This window comes from Molothrus aeneus, chromosome 5, assembly GCF_037042795.1.
Source record: "Molothrus aeneus isolate 106 chromosome 5, BPBGC_Maene_1.0, whole genome shotgun sequence".
Classification (NCBI taxonomy): domain Eukaryota; kingdom Metazoa; phylum Chordata; class Aves; order Passeriformes; family Icteridae; genus Molothrus; species Molothrus aeneus.
The window spans coordinates 28965290-28989354 of NC_089650.1; the positions used below are offsets into that span (position 1 = coordinate 28965290).

At 32.2% G+C, this 24065-nt stretch overlaps 1 protein-coding gene across 1 annotated transcript in view; it reads right to left on the reverse strand.

Moving 5' to 3' along the window:
* The window catches only part of LRRIQ1 (leucine rich repeats and IQ motif containing 1), a 105473-nt gene continuing 81408 nt past the window's right edge, over window positions 1-24065 (reverse strand). The window contains exons 24-27 of the mRNA XM_066550285.1: window positions 20225-20348; window positions 18627-18687; window positions 13735-13855; window positions 1-2044 (exon numbers count right to left, since the gene is read on the reverse strand). Coding sequence (XP_066406382.1) covers window positions 1905-2044; window positions 13735-13855; window positions 18627-18687; window positions 20225-20348 — 446 coding nt within the window. The 3' untranslated portion in view covers window positions 1-1904. The remainder of the gene's footprint in view (window positions 2045-13734; window positions 13856-18626; window positions 18688-20224; window positions 20349-24065) is intronic.

A 24065-nucleotide genomic window follows, 5' to 3' on the forward strand; every position in this document is an offset into this window, starting at 1 on the left:
TGTTGCCAAAACATTTTATTTAGGCTGGGAGGTATTTCTCATTCAGAAACACCATGAAAACAGATTAGGTATGATAATTTTTTTACAGCAGACACTTTTTTGGATATAAACGTAGATACAGATATAGATGATACAGATATAGAAAGAAGCATAAAATATGAAATATCCCTTATTTACAGCTTTGGTGATGTGCAGTATATTATGATACTCTAGACAAACAGAGGAGACAATCTGCAAGAAGTGTTAAGCTATGAAGCTCTTGATTTTGTATTTTGATTCCCAGTTAATACCTGTAATGGTGGATACACACTTTGCCAAGTGTAGGGGCAGACATTTTGAAATGACAAAGTTTTTCCTAAAAAAATTATAACCTTGATGTTAAAAGCAAAATCGCAAAAGCTCCAGTATTTGTTGGAGACATTTAAAAGTCATTACATTGCAGATCCTGAAATCAAGCTGAACACTACATACATTTGGAAAATTAACCAGGTAAGATCAATCATAGGATTTCTATAGTCAGGTTAAGCAACCTGACCATAATTCCCCAGAAAGGCAAAGAAATCTTTTCTGAAATAGGGTGCACTGACTTCTCAAAAGCAAAGTGATAATAAAATCAGGACAGTGGTTCAAACAAGCAAAATTATTTACTGGAGGTTTTCCATGAGATCAGCCATCTTTTTATCTGAAAATTAATGCAAGTATTCACAAAAGTGGAGATAAATGCCTTTAACCCATAGTTAGATAGGTATGTTAGCATAGAAAACACTTTACAAAATAACATCACATGTTAATTTAAGTACATTTTAAAACCAGCCACAATGCAAGAATCTATGTTCTTTACTGACTGAAGTTTCAAGCCCCATTACTCTCTCTACCTCTTTCTCCATCTACAGGGGGTTGTGGCTTACAAAAACAGACAAGAAAATACCAAAGTCAGTCTTTTTAAAGATCCAATTAACAACTTATACCCTCAGAGTGGAAAACATGAAAATAATGTTAGGCTTTGAAATGAAGGAACATTTTCTGTCCTGTATGCTGATGGACAAAGCATTGACTAGAAGTAATGAGTTAGATACCCATGAACAGTAGAAACAGTATTTCTTTTTCTCTAGATTTTCTTGCACCACCAAACATTTACAAACGGGTCTGAAGGAGCCTGTCTATGTGAAAAAATTAAGTTGGGTTAACAGTAACATATAGATCTAATTTTACATTATCCAAGTACAAAATGAGAACCTTTAATTTTTTAATCAATCCTCTAGGAAACAGAAGTATTTGAAACTATAAAACCACAATGGGTTGCTTTAACATATTATAACAATAATTTATCATGAAAGATCTAGATAGAGGACTACTCATCTTCCTAATAAAAGGAAAGTGCATGCTCATCATTTGTATACTGGTTTAGTAAAGTATTCCAAACAGACTTCTCTAAGAATGGCATTGCCACCTGTTATACCTCACAACACACTTTGCAAGCATGCATTTTATTTTGTGAGAAAATGATAATTCAGTGTTTCAATATGTGACATACATCACATGAACATGAACCTTTATTACACTTGGACTTCTCATCCAGTTCTTATAAGCAAGCCCAAACTTAGTCACTGTACAACAAACCTTGTTGAGTTCATCAGTTCTGCATTCTATTCCACATGAACATATAAGCAATTGAAAACACAAACTATGATAACTTACTGACAGGTATAAAATACTTTGACAAAAAATCCCACAAAACCCCAACCACCGTAACCATGTATAATAAAATAAGTCAAAAGTAGTTAACTGAAACTGGTTTATTGGTAATAAATGAAAATCCAACAACTGATATAAAGAGGCTTAAAAAGAAACAGATCTCCATATGCTGGCTGAGTTTGATTAAATCAACTAGTTATTTCCAACATTCAGCTAATATTTTTAAGCTTTTGCCTTTTTTTGCCTGCTCCCCATCCTCCACTTAGCTGCACTGGATGGTCTCGAAATGATATCCGTTCTGTATGAGATGGACTCAAACATGATTTTTCTGGAGTAGAAATATTCTTTTCTAAACAACAAAACAGACATGAAATTAAAAACCAACCAACCAAAACGCCCTAAATTTCACTGTACCATATTCTTTTCAAGACAATAATATTTCTAGGTGCAATTAGAAAGCACACAATTTTTTAGTTATGTATCACTCACCATTTAAAAGTAACACAAGCAGTTTAATAAGGCAGTACTTAAAAAAATTAACTCATCCAAAAAGACAGTAAAATTACTAACCAAAATTATCTTATTTTTAGAAGTGTCATTATCCATCCGTTTTGAACTTAAACACTTACAGAGATACTCAATGCTTTTGACACAGAAACTCATCCTTCAAGTGGATGAAGAACTAGTTCAGAAGACATATCTAATTAACAAGTTTTTGTGGTTATGTTAGACCAAATTAAAAAAAAAAAAAATTTCTTTTGTTCAAAGCTCAGGAATACTTAAATGGTGGATGATGCCACAGAAAAATTTAGGAACACATAGGAATATGTGAAACAATCACTTTCATTGTCATTCATACAGATGCTTGCGTAATTTAGACAATAGCTTCTAAAAACTCTTCAGACAGTTATTTTAATAAAATAACTAGTAGGCATGACCAAAGGTATAATATTTATTTAAAATAAACGAACATTTTGCACCTGATAATATCTTTCTTTGGCATGTGTAAGAAGGAAAACATCTGTGGAAGACAACCCAAACTTCACAAGAGAATGATATGATGTTCACAATACAGCAGTTCATGTCTTTGAGTATATATATATAATATAAAAAATTAACATGCTAGCTTATCAAATGCATATTTTATGAACAACTTTTGCCACTTACCAAAGGGAAATATTATTACCTACATAGTTTCAGTATTTTTAATATTTTAACTTTTTAGTACTGCTCAATAGAAAAATTAAATTTCTCAGAATACATAGTGACAAAAAAGTGAACATCATTCTACGTACCAATATATAAAAAATAGCTATAAATTTCAAAGAGTAAAAGTTCCTTGTTTTCTCATGGATGCCTTCCTGTTGGCTTCTAGATCTAAATGTCAGGAGGTTTTCCCAGCCTACAGTTCCCTTTCTTATGAATTCTTAAATTATTGTAAATGTATCTTAATAAACAGCTCTCTCTTTTGGCAACCAAGAGCTTTCAAGTACTTTTAACATTATCTCCATTCATCTTCTTATGGCTCTACAGATGTAGCCAATTGGTTTTTTTTCTTAAAATATATAATTTATTCTAGATGTATCTCCTAAAGATTTAAAATTCTGATATTTTGCCCTTACAACATTCCCAGTTTCCTTCCCGTTGGATTATTTTATTTAACATCTCAAATGGTAGCAGAAGGGCTAGTACACAAAGGCTTTTGTTAAAGAGCAAAGAAAATATTTAATCAAACAGTAAGTTTTCCATTAATTATTTTGCCTGGGAACCATAGCATATTCACTGAAGACTGATACCTTCAAATTAGTAAATTAAGTGGTTAATTAATGAAACTTCGAAATAAATCTAACATGGTAATAATATTTTTTAAATTCCATGCCTTTAATTTCAAGAAATATTTTATGAAATTGAAAACATCGTTAAACAACAAAAATAATTAAGACTGGAAAATTTTGTTAAAATAAAAATGAAAAGGAAATTGCTATTGCACATTTAAAGTGGAAAACAAAACTGTGGCTAACTTATGCTTTGTCTGTGCACTCATCTTCAACATGGTATCACAATTTGGGTAAAGAAGACATACATTTTTTTGGTATATTTTGACAAAAAATACATTTTATTACATTATTTTTAAAAGAGAATAAAAATAGATGTTAGAAAGAGCCTATCAATAATGAATTTGAAAACTAGTCTAGTAGTGATAGAGTCAATATAGGAAGACAGTCAACCTAATCTTATTTGCCTGATCTGGATTATTTCTGGACTAACAAATGTCCTCACTTATTTATGAACATATGGGCACTGGTAAATAGTATTTTCATTATGGATTTCAGTAATCTGTACATGTAGGGTTTTTGCCTCTCCACTTGTAATTATATACAATGCATTGGAAGGAATATATTGTCCTTACATCAGTATGAAATATGTATTATTGTTCCATTAAAAAAATCCCAAAGACCTGCTGTATGCAGGTTTAATACATCAGAGGCTGTCCCAAAGTCTGATAGTCATGGGTCTCTTTTTTTTCAAAATCTGCTCTCGTTAGACTTCCTAGCATCTGCTTTAAACTTTATTATACAGTTGTGACCTGTTGAAGCACAGACTAACTCTGTATTCTTTCTTTCCTCCCTTTACACAGTTCTCAGCACAATTCAGCCAAAGAAAATAAAGCCATTGTAGAGAAAGATCAACTAATTTGGAATGAAATATCACTGTAATGTAAATCACTGTAAATCATTCCCTTTGTATGTCCCATCTTTCCATCTTTGAAACGACTATAATCATGTTTGCACTTCTGATAAATCACTTTTGATATCTACTAAATATCTACTACGAGATGAGTAATGTTATCAATGCTGCTGTTCCAGTTATCAGTGGTGGAGTGATGAAAGACAGAGCTGGCATGGAGTACCAAAAGACTATTCCCTGAAGAAGAGTTCTCAAGGACAGATAAATCACACCAGCATAATGCAGTTTGCTTACTCCTATTCAGATCACAGCTATTTCTCAGATGTTACACTCGTGGTTATTGTAACTGCTAGTGGCTAAATATTATTTATGATTGAAAAATTGTGTCCTAAAGCAAAGGTATAATCAAAGTTTTAGTCAAATATGAGAAAGGGTTTTGCTGCAGTTCTTTCTCCTAGAGTTTAACGCATGACCAAACAGCAAGATTAATGAAAAATAAGAATAGAATAATAGATTCATGAAGGCTGGAGAGGACTTCTAAGACCATGGAGTCCAACCATTAACTCAGCACTGCCCAATCCACCACTAAACCATGTCTCTAAGCATCACATTCACATGTTTTTTGAACATTTTCAGGGATGGTGATTCCACCACTTCTCTGGTCAGCCTGTTCTAATGCTTGATTACCTCTTCGGTGAAAACATTTTTCCTAATATCTAATCCAATAATGAATGGAATGTGTTGCAAATATGGGACTTACCTGATTGATCGTACATATGCCCAAAAATTAACACGCTCACTTTTATTTCATGGCTTTTGCCATTCCAGTGAAAATCTAGGTATGAGTATTTCACATGTGCTCAAGTAAGAGCAGCTTTGCACTTAAGTGTAAAGTGAGCATCAAGGTAGAATTTTGCAAGAAGTAAAAAAAAATTGCGTGTAAACGAAAAAAACTCAGTAACTTTGTTGTCAATACCTGTGTTTACAAAAGATTTTCTGATTCTGATTTACAAACGGGCATTTTTTTTTTCTTCAGAAATATTCAATAAAGACACCTCCATTAGGAAATGGTTAGAATTTTGTGAAGATCAAGAGAATGAGAGGAGACAAGAGAGTCTGGTAAGGGATGACAGTGGCACTTTGAATTGATAGGCTGAATCTAGAAATAGTCCTTAAAAACAGTCTTGTTAAAAAAAAAAGTCACAAACCAGAAAAAAACCCTAACTTTCTGAAAACCCTCAAAACATATAAAAATGAATCCTCATTATATTTTTTCTCTTATATTGGGGATTTTATTGAAGGACCTTACATATTTCTCTTACAGCATTACTAATGATGTGAACACTTTTACAGCATGCTTGGATTTGCAATGTCTCCATTTTCCCCTCTGCAATGTATCTTGCAAAGGAGTGGTTGTGTTTGTGAGTTAATTAAGAGAATACTAGCATGTGAGTGAATCACATTACTGCTATCATAATTTCTTAATTGGTAAAATAAATGTGACATATATGACATAGTCATATTTTGCTATAAAGAGGCATATATTTCATTAATATGCATAAATACACACATTGATTTGTGTATTTGTGATTTATTAATAACTGTAAGCATAATCAAAATACTTTTAGTTCATGTTATGTTCTTTAAGTGTATTTGTAGTGGGCCTTGCCCAAAGGCAACAATAGAAAGATTCACAGCATCTCAAGATACTATATTTAGTATCTTTACTAAATAGAATTAGGTGTATATATTAAATATAAGCTAACATGTTTACTAAATCTAAATTACAACAATTACATTTGGTTTACTATATACAGTACTGATATTTTTGAAAATTATTATTATTATTATTATTATTACCATTACTTGTACTAGAATTAAATAGAACCTGGCAAGTATATTAAGTATAATTTAACAGGGTACATGGTTATTCTAATACCAACTGATGTGGGAACAAATCTTAGCCAAGAAAAGCAATTTAATTTCTGCTACACTAAAGCAGGCTTTGGAAGACAGGCTCTAACACTTATTTACTGTACATTAATTTACTTGTAACAACTTAATATATGAAGCTCCAGTAAAGTCTGAGAGACATTTAGATGCCTCCATATAGCTAAAACTTACTCTGAGTATGTGCTGAAAGCTCGTCTTGGGATAATGTCACATGCTTCTATTTCCAAGCAGTCACTTTTTGGTTGTTTAATCTGTTTTCTGCTATCAATTTGTTCTGGTCTTTTTTTTGTTAAAGCCTGGGTCTTTTAACAAATGTCAAGGTTTACATATCCACTGTTTTGATAAGTAATGCAATATGTAAAATGCTTTGAATGAAATTCTTGGTGTCCAAGAAGAAAAGCTTTGTTAAAAGGGTTATGATAGAAATTTTATGATGCATAGTAAACGTCATAGGACATTTATTGATCCACTAACATTGTATGTCTGGAGATATAATTTATTCCAAAGTCCTTACCATATTGTATTACTTAAAAGCAAATACAGCATAAGAAGGCATGGAGAAAAAAACCTCAACATTTTAATGAAAGTGACCAGAACGAATGCATAGCAGCAAAGCATTTACATCAATTTAAGCTCTGGAAAGAAGGTAGGTTCAGCAGGTCTGTGAAAAAGGTAAATGCTAAAATATCAGAAAGGTTTAACTTTTTAATAATGCTACTTAGGGCTATCTTAAAGTTGTGTTGTTTTTTTTTTTTTTTTTTAGTTTTATTGTTTGCATAGTTATTGTGCTGCAATTTTACATTATATTTATTAATTTTAAGAAAAAATTTAAATAGGATTGACAAGTCTGGGGATCCATTTATATGAAATCCTGCGTAGTATGTAAAGATATATGTCCTTTTTGTATGAAGATTTGAAAAAACACCATACTCATGATTTTTTTTTAAAGTAAATGGTAAATTTTGTTTGTAAATCTTCATGACTTCATGCTGATAGGACTAGAGACTGGTCCTAAAATTTTATAGAAACAATGAACTTAAATTTCTTTGTTTACCAAAGATTGATGCTCTTCTAACAAGATCATGCTGACAATTACATACTTGAATAATCTGAACTCTAAAATGTGACTCAGTCACATGGAGTTGAAAGAGATAACAATGTACAAGAATATATTATAAACATTTATTAACTACCACTTCACACAATTAAAATAAACATAATAAACATAGTGCTTCAAATACATTCCCATAAAATACAACTCTTTTCCAACTACAAAAAAGAATTTCAGCACTGCTGCTCATTAAAGCCCAATATTTATTTTGTGTTCCAGCTCCTTATCTATTTCCCCAATTTTGACCATTTAGGATGAAACTGAGTGTCTGCCCAAAATTTTCCAAAAGGTTGGTCACTTCTAAGAAAATATGTAAAATATTTAGGCTGCCCTTGCAGACAGATCTGAAATCTACTAAATAACAGTGCCCTCCTTTTAGGATACATCCAAATTTGGATCAAGCATATATGAATTGAAGTTTTTCCATGATCAGAGAAGGAATGATTGATCTTTTGGTCTATTTTCACTAAAATACCAGTCAGTATGGAAACACGCTTTTCCATGATATTACATGGACCTAAGCAAGGCTGTTCCTAAAGATAATGGTGCTAAGTCAGGGAACTTAAAAGCCTTCTTGTTTCATGCTGTCTATGGCAGATGGAGGAGAGGAACCACGGAGAGGGTAAGAATCAAAACTCCTACAGGAAGAAGACTGAGAGAAAAGGCAAAGGGCTGCAACTAAAATCTGAGAGAGAAATGAGACTGATTCAGAATCAAGGTGAGAGAGCTAAAGCTAACTTGGTAAATAATGTCCTGGCACAGCTGGCACAAGAGACTAGAATGACTTGACAAAGAGACTGACACAGAGCAGGGAGAAAAACATGGACAAGAAGAAAACTGTGAATTGGCAAAGGGAAACTGTAAGAATAAAGAAGATGGATTATGGGGCACTAGATGGTTCCTAACTCTCATAATTAACATAATTAAGAGAAGTAAAAATACAGGTAATAATGAGAAAGAACACAAAGAATAAGTGCATTAAGAGACTGGACTTAAGATCTGCCGAAACAGTACACTAATCCAGGCCATATTTGGAGGAAGTCTAAACTAGAAGATGACGAATCTGAGGAATAATGTCAGGCATAATTTGGATTCAAAACGAAACAGAGAGTGAGAGGGGAAAAAAGTAATCAGACCGGGATCTGTAGAAACAAACAGAAGACTTGATGGCATATGTGGGAAAGAAGAGTGGATGGGAGAGAAAGCTTAGGCTGCAATAAATTGGAGGAGAGAAAGAAGGTCCTCTCATTGTAAAAGAAAGGATTACAGAGCACAGCTGTGGAAAAAACAGCAATGATAAAGAGACAAATTAGAAGGAAAAAGCAAGGAAAGTAAGAGTGCCTTGGAAAAGAAGATCTTACAGACAGATCTTTACCATCCAGTGCAACGATCTTGTGAAGTAGCCAAACATAAACTACTGGGCCTTTCAGTGAACTGACTTGAGAATATTTTTGAATCTACTTAAAAACATCCCACAGCAAAGGAAACATAAAACTGTTATTATTTACTCAAATCATAGGACAGAAATACTTATTGTTGATCTAATGGTTCCATGGTTCTAAATGGATATTTAAGTGAACTATAAGCCAATGTCTCGAACTGGAATTTTTTTTTTAAGCTAGTTCCTCTTATAAAAAAAATCCACACTGAAGAACTCCCAAACCCTAGTAGAAGAGTATGAGGCTGGTAAAATTAAGCACTTAAAATTTAGAATAGGCCTCTGTATATCTGTTCTTGAATTTTTTTCATAATTGGAAGGACAGATGATGAAATTACATGAGCTCTTGTATTATTTTTTCTCCCTAGCCTGTTAAATTCAATGAAAGCAAGTTCTACATGCCTTTAAAATCTGCATTTAGGTAATTTTTTAATATGCAACCTCAAAGTCAATTAAGCAGCATCTTTTAAGATGCCATTCTGTAGACTGTTCAAAAAGATTAGGTATATGTTGTTTGATAGTCAACCAATACAGAGAAAAATACATATGTATGAAAGAAATATGCACAAGAAACCCCTTGGTAAAATATGAGCAAATTCAGAGAGTGTTTAAAAATGAGATGCTTATTACACAGATAGAGTTTACAAATCCTAAATGAAAGACAGGAGTCCTTGAACTAGAATATATAGACAATAGTGATGCTAAGAAGAAAGAAACAGGAAAGCAGGATTTTCTAATGTGAAGCTGTATAAAACACCGCTTATAACAAAGTTGAAGGGTTTCTAACAATTCTCATGAAAGAAAGGGAGGCAAAAAAATCAAGGTGGGGGCTCTGTCAAGAGCAAAAAGAATTGAGCAAGATTTAAAAAGGAAGTGAAATAAAAGCTACTGTGCTTTTTTCTAAGTTGGAAGACTTCACTGTAAGAAAGGTATAATTAAACAACATTAATTTATTTTCACTCAGTTGCAGAATATTAAGAGTGAATTTACTGGAGAACTAGAACTGATAAATGTTTTTTAGTGGAAATATACATGGGTCCATTTTTTGAATTAAGGGTAATAAAGGAATTACAAGGTTCAGGTTTTAATTTATTTAATTTGTTTTCCTGGAAAGCAGTTTTACTGATATCAGAGGCTTCCGGAAAAGCTCAAATTCAGGGAAGAGGAGAATTAAGAATTCTGGGCAGTATTTCAAATAAAAGTTAGAGGCACAGCTCCCATTACATTTCACTTTGAAATTTTGGTCAGGAGATTGCAGTTCCCAGGGCAAATATAAGGCAAATGAAGTTTAAATTTGCAGAGAAAAAAACCCCACAAAATTATGATGACAGAAAATGTAAAATATGTAGGAGACTCATCTATATGTCCAACACTGGTCGGTCAGAAACAGATTAGGATGATAGAAGGTAGTTGATCGTCATAGCCTACTCACAAATTAGATATTAGGATATGCAAAAAACCCATACTCTCTAGCTAGGTACAGAAAATGCTTATCCTCTAAATCTTGCAAAATATTTCTATGCCTATCTTGCAACTTCATGCTGACTAAAGTACTAGTGTTCAGGAAAGAATTGAGACAAAAAATACAACCAGAAATTCACACCAATGTTTATGGAGTTAATAAAAATTGCAAAGAATGCTCAGACCCCCTGCCCCCCAACCAGCCCCACCCCAAAAAATAACCTCAAGAAATAGAAAAGAAAAAAATAGTTACTAGGGAGCACAAAGCAATAACTGTGAAGGAATATTATATTCCTTCTGGAACATAATATAAGTATGTTCTTAGATCATAACATACTGGCCATTAACAGAAGCAAAGTCATAAATTAGACAGATAACTATTTACTCCGGGTGAACAATGGCTACTCTTTCTTTAGGTTATACATTTTTTTTAAACATTTGGTCAATTTAATGAACAGTTAGTTTTCCCTTTGAACATGTAACAGGGAAGCAAATCAAATACTTTTAAGTAAGCAAATGCTTTCCTTAAACTGAGATATTCTATGTTAAAAGCATTCCTTTAATACTTCATTAATTTAGCTTTGTCAAGGAACAGAATTAAATTAGTTTAGGATTAATCTATCCCATCCAATTCAGAAAAAATAGGAAATTTGGTTTTTAAAAAACTTAAAATATTTTAATTCAGAATTCAAAGAGCCTGCCATTGGAAAAAAATCTATAGAAAAAACATAAAAGTTGGGAAGTTCACAAAATATTTCTTAAAATCTTGACTTAGCCTTTCTAAAATCCCCTGTAAATTAAAAGATAATAATTTTGAAGTGTAGTATGTTTTGTCTTAACAAAGACACGATAATTCATACATTTCCCTATATATATATATATATAAAGTATTTTATTTCCGTATCACATGAATTTGAGCAGGATTTTTTAGTAAATATATTTAAGAATCCATTATTTTGTATTTCTAGACTTTACTTTTCAGTTGGTAAGATCTCAACAATTTATTGATACAATTTCTAAATTACAAGTCATATATAAGGAACGTGTATGATACTCCCAAATAACAGCTCTTGATTCCTAACAATAATTGAATTCTGAGGAACAGCCACAACTATGGATGTTGGAAAGTGAACTCAATAATATTTTATTAATAAAGCTTGTCAAATCATTGAGGTTGAGATCTTCTGAAAAAATGGTACAAGAGCTTGATTTAAGAATTTATTGAAATGACAGGACCTCTAAGGACACAGCATCTTTATAACAATCTAATACAACTTCAGGTTAACTCAAAGGGAACACACCTACTAAATCACTGAAACAGTTCCTAGGCAACTTCATTTACTATTTCAGAAGGCAAAACCAAGAGACACTATAGAATAAGAAAGCATTCTATAACAAATATATTCCTAGCAAAGGCAAATTTATAATGTTTTCAGATTAAAGATATCATGGGGCTAATGATTTATTCTGATCATTGAAAAGCAACAGACTCTGGCAAAGAGAAATAATGTAATAAACATGTTTCTAAACTGCGTATGAAATGTAAAAAGGTGACAGTAATATGTGATTTTATATATCAGAAGTGACACAATTGAATGCATCATCACTGTTTAATTTCTTAAGTCCACGCTGCTAATATTTATAAAGACACATATGCATAAACATATTCAAAAAGACATAAGACTTGGGCTTTTTTTTCCTTAGTTCCTGGATTACTGAAATAAGAATGAATACGTAGGTATGGCACAGTAGATGTATTTTTTGAAAGCATACCTATATTAGCAGACATTGTAAACTCTCTGTCTCTCCATCCCCGCTCCTTCACATTTATCACTCTGCCAGTTGGTTGTTCTTTCCTGCTCCCTTCCTAATCTCTCCTTCTTGAAGGCATAATGCAATGGCACTTTTTTTATTTTCTCAAGAAAAACCCATTCTCCAAGATTCACACAGGCAAGAGTTCATATTAATTTATTTTTGGATGGAGTTACAATATAGGTTACAGCCTAAACAACAGTTATACACTAATAGGAATGCAGTGTATACTATTTAACTCAATTATTCAAGATACAGACTCATTCTATTCTGGATACATGAATAAAATGATAATTTTGTCATTGACATCAGTAGTTTAGAGTTATCTCACCTAGATTCAGGATCTTAGCAGTTAGGAATCTCATCTAATTTAAATGGTGTGGCTTCATTACTAGCCAATGGAGAGAAACAAGAAAACTAAGGACACAATTCATTCTTTTCTAAGATGGCAGGCACAAAGACAGAATTATGGGTTTTTTTCCATTGGTACAATTAACTTAGACTATGACGATAAATTTTATGTAATCTAATTTTAGGAATGTAAAACAATTCAATAAGCACAAACATATTGAGTCACTATATTTTTTGCTTGTGGTGAAGTAATGTAAATAAATCTTCATTCTAAAGCCGTTACAAAGTATGTCAAAAAAATAGAGATTTCAAGTATTTTTACATGTTTTTCTTGAATTTTAATTTTTAAATTGAAAGTGGAAATTCAGTATATATGAAAACATAATCAAAAAGGAAATCCAGAAATTTATATATATAAATTATATTAAATACCTGATCACTATTTTGACAACATTTCAAGAAACTTCACTACTTAAAAAGTTTTAGGAATTTTGATAATTTTGCCAAGTTAATTTAATACAGCTTAAATTTTCCGTAATGTGCTTTTGGGGGGTTTAGGTTTTTATTTATTTGAAAAAAACACTGTACACAAATAGAAAAATAGAGTATGTCATATTTCAGAAATATATTAAAATTTCTTCAGTTATATTACACAAAATAAGACACGAAACTTAAAATTCCATAATTTTATGACATTCAAGAATTTTTTTATATATATATAGAGTCTTTTGTTACCTTCTATGGTGTTAGAATGGTAAAAATATAAGGCTTTAAAAGGCTCCTCTAATACTGAGGTATAATAAGTTCAGTGGGATCATAAACTACTGCACGACTGGTAATCAACATGACAGAAATCTCTGCCTTGATTGGTGATATGTGTTCTGGTGCTCAGGTAACAAAACATGCATTTTTCAAAGCTCTTTTGGAAATAAAATAAGAGGAAGATTAAAACCAAATCTTTTTCATACTTAAGGGAAAAGAAAATCTTCTCAGGACTCAGCCATGAGAAGACATCACAGGGGACTTCCCATTAAAATCACAAGAGGAAAGTCTATTGACATCACAGTTTTTAAACTGAACTGTAGTAAATGTATGAAAAGGCTTCAGACAAAAAAGAAACAGAAAGATAAGCATCATGTATTATTAAGGATTCCAAGCATGCTCAGTTCTACTTAGCATTTTAAAGTGATCTTTAATACTGATACTGAAAAGAACCATAACTTACTTGAGGATCTTGCTGAGTGTCTGTGTGGCGGCTTATTTTTTTCTCTGTTCTCAGTCAAAGCACTTCCACTGGCCATGGAAACAAGGTCTAAATCCATGTCTTCTCTGCTTACAGAGCTTGCCTGGAAGCAGTGGGAGAGAATGTACACAATCATGAAACAAAATATAACATTTTCTGAATGTAGCTCACATTACTCCAAATAAACAAACAGGGTCTGTCAAACAACCTTCTTCAAAATGATACCACAATCCTTTTTTGTTGCCTAGGCTGAACAAATGCACTATGTCAAAGCATTTTTGTAAATAAGAGCCGATCTTAAAATTGTGGTTTGTGATCTGAGTCAATGCAACAACAAAAGAAAACATTTTAGTACAGTAATTTTGAAGAAAATCAATCTCGCAGAGGGTTGATGAAACCTTAAACAGCTTAAGATCATTTACTGACCAGACTATAATTTAAGTTATAGTTGAATGCCAGAGATGTCATATTGGATTATTTTCTGCAATATTTATGCTTTATCCAGGACACATATCACTTCAATCAGTCATGGGCCCAGTGAGTAATTTAATCTTTAAGGTTTTTGCTAATTAACCATAACCATCAGACAGCATTTTAATTATACTTTAGGCAAGAGTATTATATTAATTATAAACTTCTGACATCCAGTGGTGGTATGTTTTGACATGAGGCATGTTACCTGCACACAAGTATGACAAGAGAAAAATGAAAATCGTGTTTCATTTTAGCATTGCTGTTTTGGGAACATGTAGGGCAAAGTTTAAAAACCGACCGGGAAGATACCTCCCTCTGCAAATTGCAGATTGTTATTTTTGCAGAAACAACTTCACATTTACTGAAGAATGAAACGAAAAGCTATTCAGCAACAAAAGCAGCCTCTAACAGTAAAAAGATACTGAGGGCCAGTAACAATGATGGGGAAAAATCAGACACTGCTGATGAGCAGTCTACAAAATTCCCAGCATTCCCGAGTCAGTCGGCTGGAAGTACTGAACATAAGGATTTACTCCTCTAGACTTTGGACCTTCAGAAGTGAAGTCCAGCAAAGCAGATTCAGTCTTTCCTCTCTCTGGGCTGTAGAGCTAGGTGTCTTTCAGAACCAGGTGTCTAACTGGGTAATTCTTTTTTAAAAACAAACTACAAAACAAACTACAGAAAAGGAAAAGTCTGCTAGTGGTAATGGCATGAAACTTTTGCCTAACATTGTAGTAGCAAGACTGCTCAACCGGGTATCGAGAGACTGGGTCTCAACTCCTTCCTCAGGGGCATAAAGCCCACAGCTCCCCTTTTCTCAGCAAAGTGCTGTTACTATGAAGTTGCAGGCCATTCTGGAGGAGACAATTTCCAGACTTCCTGTTCAAACTACCTCACTGTACCAAAAGCAGCACTGCACCAATGCAGACAGGCTTTGTAGTCAAGTCTAACTTAGAGAACTCAGATGAAATGGAGACCTGTTTCATTTCCTTGTCTTTACTCAGCCACTGTTTAATGTAAAATTCATTAAAAAGTCCAAGCATTTTCAAACCAAAACCTCTAAAGATACAGAGATTTTACACTCTTCCTTAGTGATTGCATTCCCTTTGTGTCCGCACAGAAAATTTATCCCTTGCTCTCTGATGCTTACCTTTTATAGGTTTAACGACGAGGAATTTAAAGTTTTGCTTTGCACAGCTAGTCTTTATTATTGCTGTTAACATCAATATTTTATTTTCTCTTCCACAGCAGTGCCAAGCAACTTTGAAAAAAAATGTTTTATCCTGCCAATTGTTTGTACTTTATTGACCTTAGTATTTACAGTTGCTTTAAGCTTGTGAGAGCTTCCTACGTTCAAAATCTTTAAACTGAAAACTTTTAGTCTTTCATTAGTAGAAATAATGCAATGATTGTGATGCTCAAAGAGATTCAAACCAATGGAAATGATCATCCTTATTTCTATCTCACTGTTTGAACACACAACAAAAGTCTTTTTAATGTGGCCATGAGGGCACAAATTTTATACAGCTAACTTTTCCATTGTATTATTATCCAATCCCTACCATCACAGAAACTAAGGCTTCATCATCTTGTAGACAATGATATTCAGGATTTTATGCTAGATTTTACTATGGCTATCTTGATCTCTGATGTAAAATATTTGTTATTTTATTTCAAATAAATGTTTTCACCCAATTACAGTCAGACTAATAGTTAAGGCTGTATTAATCACTGGAGAAAACTTAATTTGGCTTTTTAAAGAAGCTGATTGAAAGTCCTCTGTAGCTAATTAAAATCTTCCCTTTTTTGCTTATGATTTAGAACCAGATTTTGGAAGAAATTTAAGATACTGGCACAGTTTTTTTCAGACTGTAGTATTAGACTTCCATCTGTAGTGATCACCATAGTTAACTCTTCAGACTTGCTGCCATTTTTTTTACTACCACAAATCTTTCTTATTAATTAGTTGAAAATTAATATCAATCAGGAGGAATCTTTGCCTTGAACACAGCTTTGCATTTGTATATTTGTCTATTTCCAGGTAAAATTATCAAGATGTTCTGTCATCTTCAGAGATAAAAGGTGCTTCTGAATTCAAGTTACATATAAATGATTGAAGATACTGATCAATAGTGAAGGGGTTAACCCTGTAGGTAACTTAAACTTCACACAAGAAGAATCAGGAAGTCTATCCTACAGGCTACTCCACAAAATTATATTCATTTAAAATAATTGTAACTGTAAGCATGCCTTCCTAAGCACTTCAATGGTATTACTAATGAGAAAAATCATCAAAATTACTAAGATTAACATAATAAAGTCTTAGATTTACAGCAGGTTACTACAAAGCAATAATCCCCAGTGAGAAGACTTCATTGTTTATATGTAACCACTGAAATGCAATTTTGTATCCATGAAAAAGAAAGTCTTAATTTACTGGAATGTCCACAAATATCATTTAGAAAACTATATGAAACTTTCAGGATGCAGGCTTATGGAACACATAACAAGCAGGGAATGTCTAGCACATCAGAAAACTTCATTGTTTCAATCATATGGCATAGGAATAAACTACTGGAAATGCCCAGGAATGCTTTCCTCTCCTAATGCTTCCTCCCTCTCTCTTTGCTTTTAATATATATTTTCCATTTTTTTTCAGTTTACAACAATTTTTTGATAATGATTGCAGCTTTTAACTTGATTTTTATCATGATTTCATACCTTTTAAGTAAGCTACTGTGCCAAAACAGTAGGAGCATGTTTACATTTCAACCTTTAAGAGAGAACTCACATAAATTTTAAAACCAAAATTCTCCAGCCATCTGTGTGTACAAACCACACCATTATTTCACTTCCTGTAGAGTACTGCCTTCTGCATTAGAGATACATTTTATTCTATTTTCTATTTCTTGAACCCTCTATTGCATTTTTCTCTGTATTTCACTCATGTGGAACAGTTATGTTATTATGTGGCACAGGCTGTGACAATTCCATAACTTTGCCAGTTATGTGGGCACACCACATAATGCTATTGTGGGATTGCAGCAGTGTTTTGTGGAGAGAACTGCTTAGTGTAAATAACATACAATCTACCTATGTGCACTTATGCTTACCAATAATTATATCATATATAATTTAGATAACATTATTAAATTATGATTTGCTCAAATTACTGCTTTAGACTCCACATATCAAACCCTACAACAGTCAGTTGGTTCATTATTTCAGCCCTTTCGATTTTAGAAGAACTGAAGAATTGGACACATTTGCCAGAGAAAAATACTTGAAAAAATCTGTCTTAAAGAAAACAGTAATAGTAACATGTAAGGCTTAAAATAATTCTTTTCCAAGGTGAATTTTATGGGAGTTTATGGAATCATTTCCAAAACATGCAAATTGCATAGGTTGTGGAGCTAAAGAAGGAAGAGGCTAGATAGGGGCAAGATTGATCAGAGAACAAAATGAGGCATATGACACATAATCTAACTGGGAAATATTTTTTATGCAATATTTTGCATCATGTATATGAGTATGAAATACTAATTCTGCCTAGCTTCTAAAATTTTGCCCCATTTTTTACACTGCACAAAATTTTTTCAATAAGAATATTGCTAATATGGCATTAAAATGTAAAGTCTATATATATAGAAATAGAGTGAGAATGCATTGGCCTGGAGGCATCACAACTGCTTGCTATTAAAGGAATTTTTGGTTATCTCTGACACAGTCTTTCAATTTTGTAAATCTTCAAATTGTTAAATTGCTCATATTTCCCCTCCTGCCAATTTACATGACTACCTGTTTCAGAAAATCCAATTTTTTAAAATGCTGCAAAAAGAGTGAATGAGGAAAAGAGAAGAAGGCATTTAAGATGTAAAGAAATATAAAAAAAAAAAGTAGGAGTAAGTCTGACTTCATTGAATGCTTTCAATAACGTCAACATATTAATATACAATTCCAACTTACTGTATTTCAATAAATGAAATTGAAAGCATATTAGAATGATTTAGGTATGCTATATACAGAATTTGAGAATATATAAAGTTGTTTAATTTACAAGCATACACATTTTCAGTAAATAATGTAGTTGGTACTGAACCATATTTAATTTTTTTCAACTTTTTTTGAAAATGCAGATTTAGAAGCTTTAAAAAACACACAGTAGCATTTGATATCTTAAAAACAAACTCAGTGTCAGATCATGATGCTAGAACCCAAAGCACCTACATGGGGTTTTTTGCTAAAATATTTTCTTCTGATCTCCATCAGGGGATGACTCAATTGCCAAACAGAGATAACACTACTGAATTGTATTAACCAAAAAGTATCCTGTTTTTACACCAGATAAGGATTGAAAATACCTGAATTCTGCAAAATCCTACAAAGAAACAAATTCTTACCACAAGCTGTACTTGTCTGTTGTCACATATTGCAGGATCTAACTCAGGCAAAAAACGACAGCTGGGAAAAATGTAGAATAGAAATTTCAGTAACTCCCACTGTACTGGGCTCACTAAAATACCTGCACAGATCCTTTTCAGGAAACAATCTTGCCTAATTATTTAAAATAATTTCATGATTAAGATGTATCAGGGAAATTAATATTAACTGATAAAGTATCAGAGCAATTACTATTAATTTTTTGTACTTGATTTAAAAACTAATTAACAATTGTTTATTCAAATGATAGTATATTAAGTCAAACTATTTTAACCAGCATGACTTTTTGTATGCGTTGACATAAATTGTAGAAAAGTCAGTTTTCATATTCCTTTTTGTAGGAATAAAATTGTTTTCAGCTGAAAAAATATATAAGCTGTTCTAAATTGTCTACCAATGAAGTTTGAATGGACATCAGTTGGACTTTTGGCACATTAAAAGAAGATATCATGATCCTTAAAAAAGTCAGTACAAATACTAGGGCATAGCATACACCTGCAGAGGTAGCACAATAATATTTAAGAAAATTGTTTTATAAAATTCTGTGTCTTACTTTCAAACATTATTACCTGTTGTATTCCAGTATTTTCATTCAATTTAAAAGTCATGGAAATTATCTTAAACAAACACTTTGAGTATTTCTCTATTATGAATCACGACTAAAAGAGAAATATTTCTGCAAATATTTCCTAAGGAACATGTTTTTCATCTGGTTTCTACAATCACTGATACAAGCAGGATATGTGGCATATTTTTGTGCACAAGACAGAACAATTTGCAGCCCATTTAATTGCAAATACATTTTTTATGAAAATAATGATAAAATAATATACTAAACCCATTGCTTGCCTACAGACACTTTGTTTGGTTTTCTTAGACATGCTTGGCATTGTGTCTACTAATGACTTCATTAAGATAACTAATGCCTTATATTGAATTTATGACCAAAATACACTTACTATGTCTTCATGTTAGTTTAGGCAATATGAACCTTTTCCTTAATAGTATTGACATTTTACCTGTTTAATAACCAAAACTGAACATAGAAGGAACATGTTTACAACACTTTAGTACAGTGCAGTATAAAGATGTAAACGCTGGGTTTATGTTTTGAAGACAAAATATAAATACACACTCTTTACCTAAAAGAAGTATTTTTTTACTTCCTTAATCAAATCTAACAATGTAGCTAATGTTACAGTTGATTTAATTACATAAAACCATAATATATATCAATAGCATTATAAAATATATCATGAATAAGCACTTTTTTCTACACTCTTTTCAGTCTAAAACCCACTACATTGCTAAAGTAAATCTAAGTAGTTATTTATGATAAGATTCTAAACGTTTTATAATTTCAATTTCAATGTGGAGGAAGTATCTATACAATGACTACTAAGCCAGTTCTAAAGGGTGCCATATTTGGGACCCAGAAATATGGTGTACTGTCTGCTAGCTGCAAAGTCATGTTTGTTTTAGAACCATTTACTTCGGTTTCACTTTACAAGATAAATTTAAAATAAAAAAAAATCTAATTTAAAGGCAATGACCTCACCACTTTGTATTTCTGGAACTGGATGCTTCATAATCCAAAAGCTGTTCATGAAGCCATTGGTATGTGAAGTCTTTTCTCTGTAATTTCTCATCTAAAGTAGCATCCAGCTGAGAATTTTTTTTACCTGTGGAGGAAGAGGAAGATACTCCTGTCTTTCACCATTATTTTAAAATACATTTTCTTTAAGATTTCCTAGATAAACTTGGAACGTATGACTTCTTGGAAAATAAAAAAGGCAATTACTTCATTTTCATGCAGAGTCCAACTATTTAAAATCTCTTTAGATATATTTAAGAAATACTTTTATATTAGTTTTAATTTTATGGTTTGTTTTCTCTTTTGGGATGTAATATCAGCCTTCTGAATAAATTTATTTTATTGGGAAATAAAGCTATCCTTTGTTAGGAAATTAAAATAGAAGTATATATTATACATAAATTGCTTGTCACAGCTGCCATGAATGTTGCTTATTGTGGTATATCCATAATTAAAATATGCAATAATTTATACTTACAATTCTACTTAGCAATCTGTAAGGTTAAAAAAACAAATCACCATTATATGCAAGAGTTGACACATGGCAATCTTATTACTCTTATCTGTCTTTTACTGATGTGGTCTATTACGATGTTTAAGACATTTTAATGGCAATTTCTGATTTGGATTCCAAAGCAATTGCATCTATGATATCATTTTTCAGAAATTACTACCTACTTTTAGATGACAAATGATATCTAAAGATAGAGAATAAAACAGTGACATTATGGGGAAGAAAACCAAAATGTCCAGTTCTGGAGATCCTTCAGTTTTTGGATCATTCTGCTGAATAACAGGCATGGTAAGGAGCATCAGGAAGAGGCTGCCAGAATTGGAAGAGAGCATAGAGGAGCCATCATTGTTGCATGACAACATTCATGGATTAGAGTATTTTTTTATTTTCTATCCTCATACATAAACTTTCTAGGTTAAATCTTTTTAGCACCTTCAACTCAGGGCTTTTATGAGATATTTGAAAACTTTTTCCTTTTCTAGTTGGTACAAATATTTGGATTTTTTCTCTTTGATGTCATTTCAGATAACACTGTGTTATCATCCTTTTGCTAATTATTCCTTTTGTTTTTCTTTCAAAGATTCTTCTTTGCTCACTTATATGTCAATATGGCAGCTACTAGAAGGTTTTTAGCAGGAACACTTGAACCACCAAAGACAACTTAACATCAGGTCCATTTGCTCACTATTTAACTTCAGTAACTCCAAAGGGATGGCAGGGGTGGGGACAGCGATATCAGAAGTGCCAAGTTTTCACTCATGTTTTGACATTATAAACTGAAGTTATAGGATATTCAACAATTCATCCTTCAAGTGATTTGGTACATTGCATGCAGTATTTTTAAAATTTAAATTAAAATTCAAAGTTTATAATTTACTTTGCATAAAACACAGGTTTTGCCTCATTGGCATTTTACCTAGCTTTGCCATCAACTCATTGCTTTCAAATTCTAGCTCAAAGTTAAAGTATCAAAGCTGCTTATTTCATAGTCTGAAATACAAATATTTTTGTTTATTTGTCTTAGTATAGGGAGTCTCTATTCAAACCAAATCCATTCCTTAGGCTGAATGTATTCAAGGCAAGGTCCTGGTCCAGAATATAAAGTTACATATGTCTTGCTAGTCATTCACAGACTAGAACTTAGGCAGAAGAATTTATCCTTAGTTAATGTAAAGAACTCCCATTTACTACCTTAGAAAGACAGAAAATGAAAATCTTGGATGGACAGTCACTGTATCTATGGAAATGAGTGTGTGAGGGCTGACTAAAAAAATCAAGCAGTGAATTACTTAATCAGTGCCAAATATTAAAACACTGATAATTACACTGTTCATCAGCTGCCTTTATTAAAGTGGGAACTATTTATATTTTCTAAATTTATGATACTACCTTCCTGGTTCAGGAGTACAGTCATCTAACCTTTCAATTTTGAAAATTTATAGGTTCCAAGTTCACTGGTATCCTTATAGCTCTTCATTCGAAGACAGATGCTGATTTATATAAACAAGACACATTGTGAGTGACCTCCTAAGAGCACTTAATTTGGAGATTAAACCTTCCACATTTGTTCTCCAATGAGGAATAATCTCCCAAGAAAATATATTTAATTTTTTTCTTATCTGTATTTACAGAAAAGTTGGCCCAGTTTTCGTATCTTTCTAAGGATAAATATGTCTTGTAATTAAAATGATTTGTATCATTTATGCATTCACTAAATTGTTTTTATCCTTTTCCCTATTAAAAGGGAAATCAATGTAGGGGATAAACCCATATTACAAGTTCATGTCTGAGTCTGTGTGTCAGCAATGGTTGAAAGAAGATGAACATACAATAAGCTATAATAAAGCTTACGAAAATATAAATACTTCTAACTTGGCAATCTACTTTCCAAAATTATTTTTAATAATTTTCCTTAGTTGCACTTTCATTTTTTGATTTAATATGTTTGAAACAGAATAGTTTTTATTTAATAAACTTTTATTTTAATATATTTTTATTTTTTCATGCTGATTATTGAAACATAACTGAAACAAAAATGTCATTAAGATAAAAGTACAAAGAAGACCTTCCTTCCTTAAAATTATATATGCTATTAGACAGAATATTCTTTCTTGTATTAGTGTTAATAGTGGCTTTTTTTCTCAAATAGGCAGATGATCTTCAATAATTTGTTTATAATGTTGCAGAAAACTGTATTCTATTTTCTTTCATATCCTTGCTTTTTAAAAGTAGTATCTAGCTTTTTAATTCTTAACAAAAATAAATCTATGTTATGAATTAAAACACTGCATTATCACTTTTCTATTCCACTTATGAACATCATGTGTTCAAGAATCTGGTGTACCAGTATCATTAACATGCATTTGCTTGGTAGCTTTCTTAAATTAGGACTATGTGTTTTTTAAAAACCTGGACCTGATTTTGTAGAAGTAGGAACACTCATAAAAGTTCCAAAGAGCTGTAAGCTTTCTGCATCTTTGAAATGGATCAGACCCATAATCTTTAATTGTTAAATGCGGACGACTCCAAGACTATCAAAGAAAATAGAAATACATCAAAGAAGGCATCAAAACCCAAAATAATTTCAGAAGTATTTAAAGTATCATACCCTCATTAGATTATCGCTCTAAGACTTCAATCTTTTTGACCTTCTTTTTTTACATGACACACATGTTAATAATTTAAGATTGGAATTATCGTACACTTGGCATTAATACAGTAATGATTTTTAGGTGTTGCCAAATAATCATCCACACAGATACTGTGCACTTAGGCCAGATACAATGCAGCAGTCAGGGCCACCTACTGGCAATTTCCTACAAAATCTGATCATCTAAATAGGGAGAACTTAAAAAAGCCCGGGCATCTGAAATATCTTTGGAACTGCATATTACAGGAAAATAACAAATTCTTTTCTGGGTCACCAAATCCACAAGCAAACCTGTAAAAACCTGAACTTTGATATCAAGAAAAATGTAATCCTTCATCAGTCAAATCTGTTTGCTGGGTGTGCTGTGAGACAAGACAACTCACATTCAGTTAAAAAAATGGATGCTATTATGTGCTTTAAATTAGAGTATCTCCAGGTAATCCATTAAGTGAACTAAAGGAGAAGGGCAAAGAATCTGTGAACTACTTCAGGTGAAGTGCCCTAAATTTTACATGGAGTCAGTTTTCTTTCTTTCCTCCAAGATATATGGATCTTGTGTCCGCAGCTGTAGCTGTCACTGTTAAGAGGACTGAAACACAGCCAAGGAAATAGCTTGGCATATGGAAGCTGGAGATTCAAAT